General features: G+C 47.0%; 1 protein-coding gene across 8 annotated transcripts in view; it reads right to left on the reverse strand.

Moving 5' to 3' along the window:
* Nucleotides 1–17090, reverse strand: part of Hlcs (holocarboxylase synthetase) — a 192539-nt gene that overhangs the window by 133074 nt on the left and 42375 nt on the right. For all 8 annotated transcript variants that reach the window (XM_077795399.1, XM_077795403.1, XM_077795400.1 and 5 more), the window contains one exon: nt 13365–13547. In XM_077795399.1, the coding sequence (XP_077651525.1) occupies nt 13365–13547 (183 nt within the window). The remainder of the gene's footprint in view (nt 1–13364; nt 13548–17090) is intronic.

The raw sequence follows: 17090 nt of genomic DNA on the forward strand, positions 1-17090 counted from the left end.
CTGAATACAGGGTGACAGAGCGACTGGGCCAGGCGGCCATCCCAGGCAGGGCGGGCTGTCCCTCCAGGCCTGTCCAGAGGTGGGTCAGTTGTGGGCTTGGAAGCCAAGAGGGTGTCCCACAATACGTTAGCAGGAAACCCCCAAGTGCTTTGTGAGTCTCACACATGCGCTTGCTAAACACTCGCAATAAGCAACAACCTGGAAACACCACACAAAGATCAACAGCACACGGTCCTAGTCTTCAAAGGTCTCGCATTACAGTTAGTGGAACAGATATCTGCAAATAATATAACAGCATTTGCACAGTATTTAAATAATTTTTGACCACAAGTCATAATACCTGGTTTAAGAAATTTAAAGAAAAAATATATATGTTACATGGTCTTCGGAATTTCCCTAGACAGGGGACAGAATCCGTTTTGGGGGCATAAAAGAGCAAACCTTCATCCTCAGAGCATCTGGTCATAAGTTTTTTTACTGTTCTATGATTTAAGACTATTAAAATATCTACTGTTGTAAGAACTTCACACACATAGACTTTATCTCTGCTGATTCACCTGAGGATGGACATGCCCCTCCTGAGGTTGAGTCACAGGAAACCCTTACACACCAAGGGCCTCCGGTTTCCTTCACAGCTTCAAAACAAACCCACCCAGGCAAAAGGAAGCTGCTGGTACCCTTCCCACGAGGCACCCAGGAAGAAAAACATCAAGGCGTCCAGCCCTTGTAAATAACTCCTGGTAAGTTCTGCGCTTTTACTTAAAAGCAGTAACGTATGCATCCACCTTTTAAAACAAAACATAAAAACCATCTCTATCAGAAAAATATGGCAAAGTATCACCCAGTAGAAAATCCCAGTGAAGGCTATGGGGGGTTTGCATTCTGTCCCTTTACCTTTTTCTGTTTCTTAATTTTTTTTAATAAAAAACTGGAACAAAAATGAAGGGACTGACTTCAGAACCTCAAGACCCCCAGCCAGCTCCAAAGTGGGTTGCTGACTCTGGAATCATCAAAGGAGCAGTCTCTGTGAAAAAATCAGGACAGCAAAGCAGGACACCTTGGGGAGGTTCACGTTCAAGCTGGACTCAGGAGCCCTAGTGCTGTCTGTGCTGGGGCAGGGCTGCTGAGGCCACACGGGGACAAGATCCCTTCCCCAAAACCACAGAATTCCATCTGCACAGAGCCGTCCCTCTGGAGCCCGGGTCTGAAATGGTCCAAACGCAAGACGTACTTTTCCAAGTACAAAAACCAGTGCGTCTCATGAAGCTTTTCGGTCTACGTGGGATCAGTGTGTTAATAACAGCTTACTGGCACTGAATGAAAAACACACAGGTCTTAATCTTCAGTCTTGAATCCTGGCCAGGTTCTACGTAATAGCTGGCTGCAAGGACTGGGCCCTAAGTGGGCTCGGTGACTGCAGGCTGTGTAGTGAGACCTGAGTTCTGAAACCAGGGTTGGTAGCTTAACAAAATTTACTGGTTGTAGAGAAAGTAAACTTGCCTCGAGGGAGGTGAGCTCAGCCTCGCCATGCTGACAGCAGCCCCTGGTGGCCAGTTCCCTAAAAAGTGTTGGCTCTGATGCCAAAGGCTCCGACCTTCCCTTCTTAACGAAGGTCGCTAGAGCAAGCAGGCCATTCTAGGAAACAGCTGGGGGTCAGGAGGGAAGCACAAAACCCCAAACTAAGGTGTGCCTTTGGGCCATGTAAGTTACCACGTCATTAGATGACCTGCCTCTTACACTCAAAGTAAAAATGATGTCCTCGCTGTCAGAAGTGGAAAAGGGGCAGTGGGCAGAGTGCTTGGCGTGTGTGTGGTTCCCACCCCAGCACCACCCCCACCACACACACACACACACACACACACACACACACACACACTCTCTAGGGAAGAAAGAGAAGAGGATCTATTATAAAGGCTCAAGCCACAGGCAGATATCACTTGGACTGTACTGTCATTCTTAATTGTGTAGAAAACCTTAAATATTTCAGGAGTGCAGAGTCCTGTATAAAATAAAGCAGCCTCTGATGCTTATCTACACAGCACCAAACATGCTGAACGCTGGGAGTTCTTACTGGAATATAAGGAAACGCTCCTTATGGCAGAAACTTCTAGAAAATGTTGCTGCCATTCAGAGAATAAGAGAACGCTCAGGATTGTGAGGCCTGATTTCTAGTGGCCCAGATTCACACCATCTCTCCCGATATAAATAGAAGAATGATCACAGGCTGACAGCTGGCTTCAAAGGCAGGCAGCACAAGAAGTGGAAGCCGTCAGCTTCAAGCCGCCCGACTTCTTGGTAAGGTGCACTCCGTCCTCAGCCACGAGAGAACAATCTGGAAACAATCTGCTGGGCAGCTGCTCTCATCAACAAACTGTTTATTGTAAGAAAGTGGCTGGGTCAAAGGCTAAACGTCAACCCGAACCGAAAGCATACGAGCAAAAATCAATACCGTCCCTCTAAGGAAACCCCGACTTAGCATGCAGAAAAGGAAGGGTGAGAAGCTCCTGCCTAGCTCTGAAAGGCCCAGAACAAAGTCCACGCACTTCAGCCTGCAGGGCTGTTCTGCATGTTACCACAACTGCTGCTGTTTTCAGAATGGCCTTATGAAAAGGGGCTAAATATTGCATTCAAAGAGATGCAGAAATCAGCTTCCCAGATCCCTTCCCCCTAAAAATCACCATGGCTCATCTTAGTTTCTTCCTCCTCCGTGTGTTTTACAAAGGGCCCGTCTTCACATAGGCCACCTGGAAACAGAAAGTCCAACTAGATCTGATCATGGGAAGGAACTGCTTTACCTGAGGGGTGACAGGTCTTGTGATCAAGAAAGAAGATAAAATATTAAAAAGTTTTTACCTTTTAGAGACACATACTTAAATTTTCACAGATGAGAAATACAATATCTGGGATTTGGTTCAAAACAGTTCAGCAGAAGGAGCGGCAGGAATGAAGGAAATAAGACTGGCCAAATGTCGGTAACGGCAGAGGGGACTGAGGGGGACGCGGGAGCTCACCGGGTTCCTCCACTGACTTCTGTATATCTGAAATTTTCTGCAAAATGTTTTCTTTTGCTTATCTTCACAGTTCAACAACTACTTCAAAAGAAAAAAAGCTTTCCTTAAATATGAGAATTAACCAAAACAAATGTACTAACTGGCCACAAGTACACACGCAGACACACAATGCAGTTGTCACCAGGCGTCACTGCGTTCTGAGCCATGTCTGAGACAGGGCTGGTATATTCTAACAAAAAACTGGAGAAGCAGAAAGGGACGGTCCATGGCTTCCTGTTGGGCCTGCGGTCCATCCTGCCAGACTCCGACACAGACACGGTGCTCTAAGGTTCCCCAGGACAGCAACCAGCAAGGGCTGGAATGGAGAGAGGGGCAGAGCACTCACCTGGCAGGATGAGACAGGTGGATCCCACTCCACACACATTACATAAAGCAACATTTAAATTACTTTGTGACAAATATAAAGTTGCATCAAAGACAGTATCTTATGGTTTAATTGCACTATGGAGCAAGAGAATATGTGAGCTGACAGGGAAACCCAAGGGCCACATGGAGAGCGAGATTTTAAACAGACAACACAGCACACACACTTGGAAAATGCAGCTTCTGTAAATGTGCGGCTCCTACACGCTGCAATCATGATTCTCAAACTGAAAGTAAAGTTAATCCGAGAAAGAGCCTGAAGTAAATAAAAGTAAGCAGAAAGTGAAATACTCTTTCATTGTACTCAACTGTGAAGCTGCACCTATCGACAATTCTAAGTTGTCCCAGTATAATAATGAACATGGCAATCATCACAAATTCTTAGTAAAGGATACACTGATGTGAACCTCGTAAAAAGTCTTTTTAAAATTTGTTTTTCAGTCTAATTGCTTTATCAAATTATTTTGTAGTCTGACAGCTTTGCCAAGACCAGCGCGAACACCGCAAAGCCTGGAAAGGATCAGAAAGGCTGTCTTGTCCTCCTGCCTCCTGACAAAACTGTTTTGCAATGAGACTTTGGTGACCGGCCTTTACCGGCCTTTAAAAGGCCATCTCCTCTGACGAGCTCATTTAGCCAATCTGAGATACCACACCCAACCCAACATCACGGAAGGAAAATACACCCAAATGGGAGAATTTGAAATTACAGACTTTTGACCTCCATTGCATTTTTATGGACCAAAAAGCTGCAGAAAAACAAACCGTCAGTGTATCAGGGCCACCAGTGGAAAGTGATACCGCCGGGTAATAACCTGGGCATTCCAGAGAGCCAGGGTCTGGATGGGCCCGACTCTCCAAAAATTGGCCATCTTTTTTAAATTTATGAAACCACTGCTTGATGATTCTTTTAAAAGATAAACATCTTTATTAACAGAGATTTAAAATGGGAAGGGGTAATGGATTTAAACACTACACCAAGTACATGTGTATCAAAGCGTCATATTGTACCCCACAAATGTGTTTGATTTTTATATTTTTATGTATCAGCTTTTAAAAACGGGAAGGGAAACTAATGAATGCCATCACTCAACTGCTCTCCAGTAACAGCTGTGTGTAGGATTCACTTTTGTTCAAAGAGAAGAAAATCACTTGCCAGATGCTTTTCTAAGGCTCTGAAAAGCAGATCCTTGCATGCAGAAGGCAAATTGGCTTTAAAGCACAAGTTTCTGCAGCTCAGTCCTCGGGAAAGACTGTGGTCTGTGACCCCAACAGTCGGAGGACGCAGGTATCCTTGCGGACTGCTAACGGATAGTGCCTTCCCACCTCCGAATCTGAATTTCAGTCTGGAAGCAAAACTGTCCAGGGCTAAAGCAAGCCCTCTCTTCACCCTTAGCCCGAATCATGTAGCCACACACCTTCCACGGTGAATCTCCCCTCAGCAGAAATGTCCAGACGTTCCAGCCCAGGCCTTGGCATCCCCAGGATCAACGGGGAAAAGACTGCAACCACAAGGTCAGGTTCTAGTTCAGTGATCTTATTTTCTCCTGCAGCTTTGATTAAAGTGGACTATGGGGTTAAATACATATTTATTTAAATAAATGTGAGTTTAAATAAATGTACATATGTGTGTATTTCTACACATCCATCCACTAACATACATGCTTAAAATTGAAAAAGATGAAACACCACTAACAAGAATCAAATAAAACAAATATTCTAAAGGCTAAGTTGTACTTATTTAAAATCATGTTCCTCAGTTGATGAAACGGAATTTAGGGCTGGGGTTACGGCTCAGGCGTAGAGCACTTGCCTAGCATGTGTGGGAGGCATTGGGTTCGATCCTTAGCACCACATAAAAAAATAGAATAAACTTTAAAAAAAAAAAAACAAGATTTGGAGTTTAAACTGTACAACTTTTTATGAGGAATACTGTCTCCCACTAAGAACTGAAATTATGATCAACTCCAACATTTCTCCTTTCTAAAATAAATCTATTTTGATTTGCAAAAATTGTACCTATTCATTGTGTGCAACATGTTTCGATAAATGTATTTGCTGACTCCAGCATTTCTTCCACAGATATTTTTACAACAAAGACCAAAAACATTTTAAGAAACAAAAATGCTCATGCCCCAAGTAACAGGAGTGCACGGACTGGTGCTAAAACACGCAGTCCTAGACACTGCGTGCGGCCCAGCTCAGCCCTGCGGTGCCTGGAAAGACACGCGCACCTGCTCACAGGTGGCCGTGGGGCCAAGGCAGCAAACTGACCATGGAGAAGACAGCTGAGAAGAAATGAGCACTCTTCTATCTGCAGGAGAAAGAGCCCAATGGACAGACGGACAGATGGACGAACTAACCTTGGCTGTGTGTCCTGCTTTCCTAAAGAAGCCAGAGAAATGTACTTGCATGCCCTGGTGTCCCCGCTGAGCTGCGGCCAGGACAGAGGTACTCCAGCACCCTGAGATGGAGAGGCTGCCTGCACCCTCCCACTCAGGCAGGAGCAAGGCCGGATTCAACACCGTTCCACCCACAAACTGCCTGTCAGGTCTGAACCCCCCAAAACCCGCCAGCGCTTTCCCAGACGGTCAGCACCATACTTGGAGGAACATTCTCAAACTATTAGCATGACTGGAAACTCCGATTCACACCCCAAGAGCTGAAGGAGAACATTTATCAAACAGCACTCGGGTCTCAGACCCCAGCATTCCTGAACTGACACGCAGGCTCTGCGGTCGGGGACAGCCTCCTCCAAGGGCCATTCCGATGCCACGCATGGGACTGCGCACCCTCCCCCTCTAACCCAACCTTGCTTCTGCACCTGATCGCAGGACCTTTGACCGTGCCCTCTAACCTGGTGCCAGTGTGGACTTGTTCCCTGGGATGTGTTTTTTAGACCTGGGAGACAAAAATCTGCTGTTAAGAATGCTCCAAGATTTCCTAAAGACAGCTTCAATCGACTTCCCGGGAGGTAGGGCCATAATCCATACCCGCTCACACATGGCAGCGATTAGGAGCTGGTGGAGAAGACAAAAAGCATTTGGTCTTGGAGAATTTTTTATTCCGAAAGAGCCTGTTTCCCATCCACGAGTTTGTGACTGTATAAATGGTGGATATAAATAGTCTGAGGAAAGAAAGCCGCCCTTCGTTGACATGGTGCCATCCGGAGAAGGTAACGGCTAGGCAGCATGCCCCTCCAGCCCAGAGCCCACCTTCCCTTCCCAGACCCCACAGCAAAATCACAACCCAGAGAAAGCCAAATCACCCCAGAACTCAGGAAAAGTGGAAAACAACCAAGTGTGTTTCTCTGTCGCCCCAATTTGCGCTCTCGATTTTTACCCTGGAGTAAGGACTCCGCAGGAGGCTAGAGACATGGCAGTGGAAACTAGATCCCAGCAAAGAGGTCACCCAGGAGCCGGAAAGCCTTCTCACAAAAGCAGACTTCTGAGAATGAACTAAGGGGAACATGCCACCTACGATTTCTTCTGCCTTTTGACACCAAGTGGCATCAGGCCTTTTGCCCCAGGCACTACGTGTGACAACAGGAAGCCCGTCAAAAGGAACAGAAAATGTCTAGTTTCAGTGAAGAGCGAAGGAAGAAAGGAGAGAGGTACATGAAAGACCCTTAAAAACACTCCTGGCTATAAAAGCTCTAGAATGTTTGCCTTAATCCTCCAGCTGCCTCGGCTGCGGTACAGTAAAACAGCCGGCCACCCCCGGCCACCCCGCAGCCGCGGCTGCAGCGATTCAGGCTGCACCTGGGATTCTGGCTTTTCTCTCCTATTTGTGTCTCCAAAAAAGGAGCATATCAGCCGCACTGCAGAGCAGTGCTGGCCACCTCTGTGCCGGCCAGGTTCAGAACGAGGGCTAAAGGCAGCAGAGGCAGGATTCCAGGCCAAATGCTACAAGTCAAAGTTGCAGGCAAAGTTTTTGGTTCTTCGTTTGAAAGGGGAATTCTAATTAATTCATTAGAAAACTACACCACGCTCTTCTGTGTTGAAACCCAGTCTCTGGGCTGAGGGTGAAGCTCGGTGGCAGAGCTTTTGCCTGACACGGGCAAGGACCTGGGCTCGATCCCCAGCACGGCCAAATATTAAACAAATAAACAAAACCCCGACTCCTAAGGCTGAAGAGCTCTGCTCGGCCTCACCCACCAGTCAGGGTTACTGATACTGAGCCTGGGTGCCTGTGTCGCTCCAGAGCGTGCTGCGAAGATCAGAAATATGCTCTCACAGAAGCCCCCACGGCAAGGGGCTTACACTCGGTAGGCACTCAAATGTCTGCTGAATAAAGTGGTCTATTAGACGGGGAGGGGTGAGGACTGCGTGATGTGACTTAGTCTGAGCTTCTTCCCAAAGACACCATTAGCCAAGTCATTGCCACTTCACTACAGACGAGTAAATCAAAACACACGTTGGACACCTAAGCCCTGACAATAAAAGATAATTTTGTTTTTTTTTAAAAAAGGAACTCTTTGGGTAGAAGGGGCTCTAGTAGGAGTTTCTCAAGTTTTTTTATATTGATAAATATCAAAATATTCTTGCCAACAATACCTGTTTTTTAAAGGGAGGAAGTTTCAGAGTAAATAATTTGGGGTTGAGTTAAAATGAAACTCATTTTTGTTCCTAAGCACGTGTTATCCCTTCCACAATCCCACACCACCAAAACAACACACATACACACCACGGTGATTTTGCCCAGTTACTTCCATAACAAACTCAGCTGTCACTTCTTGTTACGGTTACATCTTGATCCCAAGGGTGAAGTAACAGGACACCCCTTCACAGGACCCCGGCTGGCTTCCATTTCTCAGGTCACCTATGTTCCTAGCCACCATGAGTGCCCAAAAGAAATTCCAAGAGTTTCCATTTTAGGGGGAAAAAAATCTGTGCTCCCCAGTTGCTGAGCAGGAAGCTCAGGGAGCTCTGCAAACGGCCCCGAGCCACAGCCGCAGCCGCCCACCTTCTCCCCACCCTCTGCTGCATCCTCCAGCCTCAATGGGAGAGGGAAAGGGACTGGCCGGTGACGCTGCAGGAGTGGAGGGGGGGGTCTGGCTCTGTCCCCATGCAAGGGTTCAGGGTCCCACAGGTCCCCGTCGCTTGGCCTTGCCATAGGAACCCTGTGGGTAGAAGGACCTCTTCCCCTTTGTCCTGACTCTGGCAGAGATTAATTGGAAATGGAACCAGAGACCAGAAAAAAGACAGCTAGATTCTAAAATGGGGAAGAATTGTATTATCTATAAAATCAAATTTTATACAAAATAAATCTATTAAAATCATCCTATGACACATCAAAGAATTGTGGGTTTTTTCTACAAAATCAGTGTTTCCCATAAACACGACCACGCTTCCTCACAGCAAAGTCCCCACCCGCATGGAGGCCGCCACGCAAGGTCACTTCACAACACCCACATCAAGCAGCACAGCCTCAGTCTCCCAGTCCTGCAGAAAGAAAGCCGCAGGCAGCATGTCACGTCCAGAGAGCCCTCCCAAGAAACGGGACAGCCAAGCAGGGCTAGCACTGAAACTGGGAGCTAACACCAGAAGCACCTTCCCCGAGGCACCGCACGCCAACTAGAGAGCTCCTGATCGGTCACACCACTTACCAGAGTCGAGTGATTTACTAGCAAAGCTGAGCCTTTTAAATAACTAAACAGATGCCAAATATCCACTAAGTATCAATATCTACGCAAGACACTTGACCTTTTAACGTTCAAGTTTTATCCATATATGGGGCAACTCCCAAGTTCAATGACATACACTAATTTGTTTTTTTAGTTTTTAATAACTGGTTTGCTCATTATAAAAAGTAATATCCATCCATTGTACTAATTTGGAAAATAGAAAGTTTAAAAGACTATTAAAATCACTCACAAGCCCACCATCAGAATTTACTCCACACATATATACATGGACACACACACACACACACACACGTAGACAGGGAAATACAGAGACAGACAGACAGACATGAGTGTACTACATTTCCTTCCAGTCTTGATTCTGTGGACAGAGGTGTGGGCTTCATGGTTTAACATACTAGAACTCTGCTGAAGCCCAGATTTTGACCCTGCCCCTGGGAGGCTGAGTTACAAGAGGGGTTCTGGTCAGAGGGGAAGCCCAGCTGGCCACCCAGAGGCGCACCCGGCACAGCCTTGCCTACGCTACGTGGCGGGATGTTCCAGTAGGAGTCTCACACTTGCTGTGGGGTCTGGGTGTCGTGGAGCCTCAGAACACACCCCTATCACGTGGGTCAATGTCCGCCAGGTGGGCTTCTCCTGTGTGGAACTCTCCCATTCTTCTCCATTGAATCACAGTAACATAGAAGCACACAGGGGCTTCATAGATCTTCTGTGCCACTCGCTATCAAGAGCAGGGTTAGGGCACCAAACTGTATCAACTGGCTGGGGATCAGTAAAACTATTCAAGTAACTCAGGCATGCATTTTGTTTTCATATTCTTTACTATAATAGGACCTAGTATACGGTAAATGCTAACTCAAAGTCATTATGAGCTATGACACTTAAATAATTTCTACAGGCCTAAAAGAAAGTACCACCAAAATAATGCAAAACTTCTAAATTATACTAGGTGACATTGATAAAGAGAGAAAAAAAACAAATTTCTCAAGAACTACTTTGTGGTTCTAGGGGCCCATATGCAGGCAGCCTAGCTCAGCAGCGACACCTTGTGGTGGAAGCTTGGCTTACAGCAGCAGAGTATTTTCCAGGAAGTAGGAAATAAAACCCTGAGACATCCAAGTTCTAGGACAGGTGATTCCAGCAGTTGGCAGTGCCAAGGTCCTTTTATGTAACGTAATCTCACAGGCGTCAATGTGATCTATTAAGGCCACAGTAAAGAAAGCTAAAGGACAACCCACTTGTATTCCCAACTCTTGGGTCTGTGTCTGTAAATATGAATCCAGCAGCACGATGACTAGGTACTCAGATGTGTCTGTCTCAGCCTCAGTGACATCAGGACAACCACAGCAAGAGCAACCATCTGGCCACCTCCAGAAAGGCCATCTCAGTTTATCTATTTTCAAATTCATTGGAAAATAATAATATTAACCTTCTGACAATGTCCTTCTTAGTAGATTCAAGGTCTTTTAAGAGGAGTTGATAAATATTAAGGAATGGATATAGTCTCGGGGCTTAGTTCAAGGGAAGAGCACTTGCCTAGCATGCATGAGGCCCTGGGTTCAATCCCAGTACAGCAAAAATAAAAATATGTACAAGTGTGTGCAGACATGCGTATACACACACACACACACACACACACACACAGTACAGCCAGAAATGAGCAAATAGGAAAAAGCAGTCCACAGCAGAGACACCCAAGAAGACCAAACAGGACCCAACATTTCTGAGGCTGGTATGTAAGGTGGGGCTGGTAGGGAGCATTTGTGTGTCCACAGAGCAAACGCTTGCTTTAACCAGCCTCGCCTAGTTTATGAAGGGTGAATTAATATTCCCCCAATTGATCAATAATAGGGGAAAACTTTCTCCCACACCTGCTGCCCCAGACAGTTTAAATAACTGGAAGGACAAAAATATGTTTTAAGGTAAGTAGACGCATAACACAAAGTTTTAGCTTGGGTATTTCCGTTATGCCCACCCTAAAGAATATACCAGAATGGGCTGAGGTTGTGGCTCAAAGATAGAACTTGCCTAGCATGCGTGGGGCACCGGGTTTAATCCTCAGCACCACATAAAAATAAAATAAAGGTATTGTGTCCACATACAACTTAAAAAAAAAAAAAGAATATACCAGAAAAGACCAGTGTTCCAAAAGTCTGCTCACAGGCCACTCTTTCCTCTCTGTTCTCAGTCCAAGAGTCCCAGGGTCCCAGTCCCGAGTCCACCATGGTCAGAGCTCCCAGGAAAGGTGAGGCAGCACTACGAAGGGCCAGTCTGGTCCACGTGGGGGGAGCCCTGGAGCAGACAGGCACTCCCTCCCAGTCCAGTCCAGCTCAGGAAAGGAGGGAAAAGCTTCAGACCGTGACGTCACACTCCCCCAGGACCCCCAGTCCTCACCCACAGGGCCCCGCCCCTCCTCCAAGGGGCTTGTCTACAGGACCTGAAATGCCGCAGATGGCTTTATTGTGGTGTTTCTGTACGAATGAATCTGAATGCATGAAACAGATGAAAGACAGGGAATTCTGAGTTCCTGAGATGAAGGTACAAACAAAAGCCCCATCATAACTCCCCAGAGCATGCATCAGGAGCAGGGCAAGCTGTCAGGAGCTGGGTGAGGAAAACACAGCAAGAGCATGTTTCTTAAACAAGAAACAATCCATTGCTGCATTTTAAAAAATATTATTTTAGTTGTCAATGGACCCTTATTTATTTATATGCAGTGCTGAGAACTGAACCCAGGGCCTCACATATGCAGACAAGCGCTCCTCCACTGAGCCACAACCCCAGCCCTCATTGCTGTACTATTAATTTTTAAAATTAAACACATTACCTTTGGTTTTTCTAGACTAGGTGCCAGGCACTGGTCAAGCACATTCTAAACTTTAACTCATTCAACCTCCCAAAGACCTATAATAATCATTATTACATTGTTATTTAAATAATAATTCTTTCTATCATAGGTAATGTATATTATATACAATCATATAGTACATAATTATATTTTATTAAAATAAATTGTTATTATGATATTTTATTATTATAATAAGCTGTTATTTAATAATAATTCACACAGATATTATTTCACTCTGTCCTCAGGGAATCCTGCGAGGCAGCTCTCGGGTTTGACATCTGTCTTCTCCAAGGAGCAGATGGCATCCCTCTGTAAACTCAGCTTGCCAAGGACCCGAGCGGTCAGGAAGACAGTGCCCTCTCTAGCCCCTCTGTTGGGGCGAAGGATATGTTTTGTTCCTCTCAAGGGAGGGCAGGTGAACCCGGTGTGTACGTCACCTGGGCAGCAGGGTATTTTCTGAAGCTATATGGTCACATCACTAAACTCAGATCCCCCTGTTAAGGGGAGACCATGGAGAGACACCCCTAAGATAATCAGATTGTCACTAGGAATAAGAAACTGACAGGCAGGGCCACGTGAGGGGATTAGCAGGAACACACACCTGTAGAATTTGGTGGCCTGCCCGAAACCCGGTTTCAACAACAGGGAGCAAATGCAGACCCGAGGCCAGAGAATCCCCAAACACATCCCCAGCTCAGGGCATTTTCCTTCTAGACACAAGTGACAGGGATGGAGATCCAGAGCACTTCTGCCACAAGATGGCAGACGTCTGCACAACACAGGGAAGCTGGGACTTCCTCATCCAAAGATACGCGGAACAAAATAACTCGTTTTGATCCCTAACAATTATGGTTCCCAAATGCAGCCATCCCTCGGGATCCATGGGGGACTGGGTCCAGCACTGCCTTCCAATGCACACTGAGGTCCACAGGTGCCCAGGTCCCTCATAGCAAAGGGCAGAGCATTTGCAGTTAACCTACACACATCCTCTGAATCCCCTAAATTATCTCCAGATGACCTGCACACCTCCCACAACGTGAGTGCTGTGTGAGTAGTATCACACTGTGTTGTCTAGGGAGTGAGGACAGGAGAGAAGCCTGCACGTGCTCAGTAGAGACAATTAATGTCTCCACTATCTTTTGCAGTTGGCTGGCTACACCCTCAGACGCAGAGCCCACAGATGTGGAGGGGCACTGTTCACTCTCGACACACACAACAGGGATCCTCCCCCTAAAAAGGGTCATAACTTACAGACCTGACACCTCCTGAATTCCAGTCTTCTCCACCTCCCTGACCTACGCACACCAAAACAAGTCAGAGACACCCGCACATCAGTAAGAGGGTTCCTAAACTCAAAGTCAACGCAGAAATGGAAAATCATGATAAAAATCAACACCAAAGCCAATGGGAACAGCCACAGAGCGGAGTATGAGGTGCTTACCTCCGAAGCCAACAGCAGGTACAGGGGCGTTAAGGCAGGAGCTTCTCGCAGGTCACAGCTGACACCCAGGGCCAAGAGGATCTCCTGGAGGACTTCGTATCTTCTCATGTTGCTGGATTTCAGCAGATCGAAGTCTTCTTGGGTCTGCACCGTGAAGGAGCTGGGAGGTAGTTCTAAGTGCACCTGGACAAAAAGACAACACTTGTTAAATCAAGGCACTTACAGTCTCAGAGAGCTTCTTCAACGGGTTTTCTAAAAGTGTGAATCCCTCTCCTCACCAACAGCAATATAAACTTGGGACCTGAATATCTGAAAAGTAATGGCAATAAAAACAAAAATATTCAAAAGGACCCTTTCATTGTTGTTGTTGGTGGTGGTGGTGGTGTTACTAGGGACTGAACCCAGGGGTGCTCCACCACGGAGCTACTTCCCCAGGCATCTTCAATTTTTATTTTGGTGGCCATCCTGGGGGTTAACATCCTGAGTTGCCCAGGCTGGCCATGAACTTGTGATCCTCCTGCCTCAGCCTCCTGAGTTGCTGAGATCACAGGTGTGTGCTACCACACCGGGCCCTGGAGGGCCTCTTGCACTTGTTGCTACCAGGCTGAGACCTTGGGTAGAGTCAACCCTGAGGGGTTATCAAACTCTTTACAGGTTGATTTTTATCACCAGCTGTGTGACCTTGGGCAAGTCACTTTAAGTTGGCTGTAAGCCTAAGTCACCTGCAGTAACCTTGTGCTGAGAGCCTAAATGAGGTGCTACTGAGCTCACACAGGGAGGCAGAGGGCCAAGCTGAGAACTTCCACCCCGTCCGTCAGTCCAAACTGGGAAGCAACCCCTGGAGGACAGCATGGGGAGCATCTGTAGGAACTGAAACACAGGGGACCTCCCCCACTGCCCTCCTCGACCGGTGCAATTCTAAGACTCAGAGCCTCACGTGCTTACCCAGACCTGCTGTTCAGTGAAAATCAAATCAGCTCTACCACCAGCCTCTGTCTCGCACACTGGAACTTCCAGCTCCCCTGAGATCAGATTTTAGTTGTGTTTTAAAGCCTAGAGCTTCCAGGATACCAGCAAAGTGACCAGAACTAGTTTGCTTTACTTGGTTTTTGTCCACTGTATGGAGACCTTCTGACCTGAAGATTAGGAAAATAAAAAGCAAGGTTCCAGCCTTCGGGTACCTGCACAACTCTCGATTCCCACCTGAGCTCTGACCAGGCCAAAGACTCTGTCCCAATATATTGTCTACAATGGTCCAGATGCCACATCTGAAAAGGTCTGCGGAACACTGTCCAACATGGTCCCCACGCTCCAGTCAGGCATCAGTGGCTGGGGCTTCCCCACAGACTGAGCACGCCTGTCCGTGGGCAGCAGGGTCCCGCCTGTCCTCCAGACAGCCCTGGGCAGGGAGGAGGCAGAAAGCGGAAGCATGGGTGGGATCTGTGTACTGTCTCCTTGCCCCAAGATGGGCCTCTGCTCTCAAGTGGACATAGCCAGGCTGGTGGACAAGCCGCACCACAGTGGACACACTTCCTTCAAGTGGGCAGGTGGCCATCCTGGGGGTTAACATGCCAGGAGTTAAAATGAAGGAGAAATAAAACAAGCCCAGTTCTGTTCCCGCCAGAGCTCAGGGAGAGAGGGAGGCACTGAGTGAACACACATGAATCCACTGGATGGGGTGAATACACAGAATATTCTAGAAGCTGGGGCAGTGAAATGTGCTGAACTCATCCTCACACGAGAAGGACACCGAGGGGGACTCCATCCACTGAGCCACCATTAGGCCTCTGAGTTCCAGGAGACAAGCCACTGAATGGGGAAAACACTTCTACTCACTATCTTACGGTTTCAAGATTTTAGGTGCTGGGCCTGGTACAGTGTGGCACATGCCTGTCATCTCAGCAACTCTGGAGGCTGAGGAAGGAGGATCACAAGTTCGAGGCCAGCCTCAGCAACTTAGCAAGGCCCTAAGCAATGTGCTGATGGGGGGCCATGGTTGGGTACTCTGCTATAAAAGCAGAACCAATCCTACCCTGAGTTAAAGACCCTGTCTCAATAAATAAAAAGGGCTGAAGTTGTAGCTCAGTGGTAAGCACTCCTGGGTTCAATCCCTGGTACCAAAAATAAAATTTAAAAAGAAACAAAAAAATGCTAGATGCTGGACCGGGGTGTAGATCAGTGGTAGGACACCTCCTGGCATGCACCAGGTCCTGGGTTCAATCCCTAGCACCACAGGAAAAGGTTTAGGTGCCATGAGAAAAGAGGCTGCATCTGGCTCTGTGCTGTTAATAAGGGACAGAACAGCACCATGGGTATGTGTCAGGTGTGTAACTGGTTCTCCACGGTGTCAAACCTCAGTCTCACCCTCTGCTTATAAAACTACTACCACAGAGACAGGCCCATCTCCATAACTCAGCTTCTAAACTTCAGGCTTTTTAACTGGACTGAAAGTTAGAACATCTCCGGCTACAAATGGGGTTAAAGGCCTCTAGCAGGCAGAGCCGAGGGATCCTGCCAACCATCCTAACATGCACAAGGACCATCCCTCCCCACAAAGAGTTATTAGGCCCCAAATGTTGATGGGGCCATGGTTGGGAACTCTGCTATAAAAGCAGAACCAATCCTGCCCTGAGTTAAAGCTCAATAAGAAAACACAAAAATCTTAGCTGGGCACAGTGGCCCACGCCTGTAACCCCAGCAGCTCGGTGCTGAGGCAGGAGGATCACAAGTTCAAAGTCCGCCTCAGCAATTTAGCAAGGCCCTAAGCAACTGAGCAAGACCCTGTTTCTAAATAAAATACCTTTTTAAAAAGGGCTGGGGATGTGGCTCAGTGGTTAAGAATCCCTGGGTTCAATCCCTGGTACCAAAACAAAACCTTTCTAGATCCATTTTTGAGCTTTATCTGAACAACTTCATGCCAAACTCTTGATACATTTGATAATCAAATAACAGCTTTAATCCAGGCCTTAGATTTTCCCTGCAAACTTGGTCAGCACCCGGAGCATCCAAATGTGTCCTTTTTTCCTGCATCACTGAAAGCGAGCGGGCATCTAACAGGCAGCCTGCCTGCTGGGGTGCCTCAGCCGGCACAGCTGTGTGTCGCCGGCAGTACTTCTCCTCCTCATCACCACATTAATCTCAGAGATGAAGACGATGGAACTGAACAGTGAAAAGAAACTGACCAGACTATAACATTTACTGGTTGATCCCGCCGAGGGGTCACAGCAACACAGCCTGAGGAAGAAACACGACCGTGTCACACAGAAGACTGGAAGTCATCTAAAATCAAAAATGGCATCCTAATCCTCAGAATCTGATGTGTGGAGCGGCATCATGTTGCCTTTTGTCCTCGGGCTACGCACTGCAGTATCAAGTTTTACGACAGCGATGGGGTCAATTTAAATGGTGCAGCCAAGAGATTGGCCGTGTAACTAGAAGAAGTGGATCGCAACAGTGCCGAATCGATTTCCTACTACAAATCTGCACGCAGAGGCAGTAAAATTCGCTCTTCAGAACTGAAATATGGCTCTCGGAAGTCGGGTGTTTAGGTGGATTTTTTGAGAATGCACAGTTACTATAGTGACCATATTTGCAGAGAAGATAAGAGGTACATTTATTAGAACTCCAAAAACCAACCCAGGTGGCTTGCAGCCCTACAGGAAACCTATTTAGATTGCACACATTCGTCTGGACCAATGTCCAGATTTCTTAATCTTAAGCATCTCT

This window comes from Urocitellus parryii, chromosome 2, assembly GCF_045843805.1.
Source record: "Urocitellus parryii isolate mUroPar1 chromosome 2, mUroPar1.hap1, whole genome shotgun sequence".
In the NCBI taxonomy this organism is placed as follows: Eukaryota; Metazoa; Chordata; class Mammalia; order Rodentia; family Sciuridae; genus Urocitellus; species Urocitellus parryii.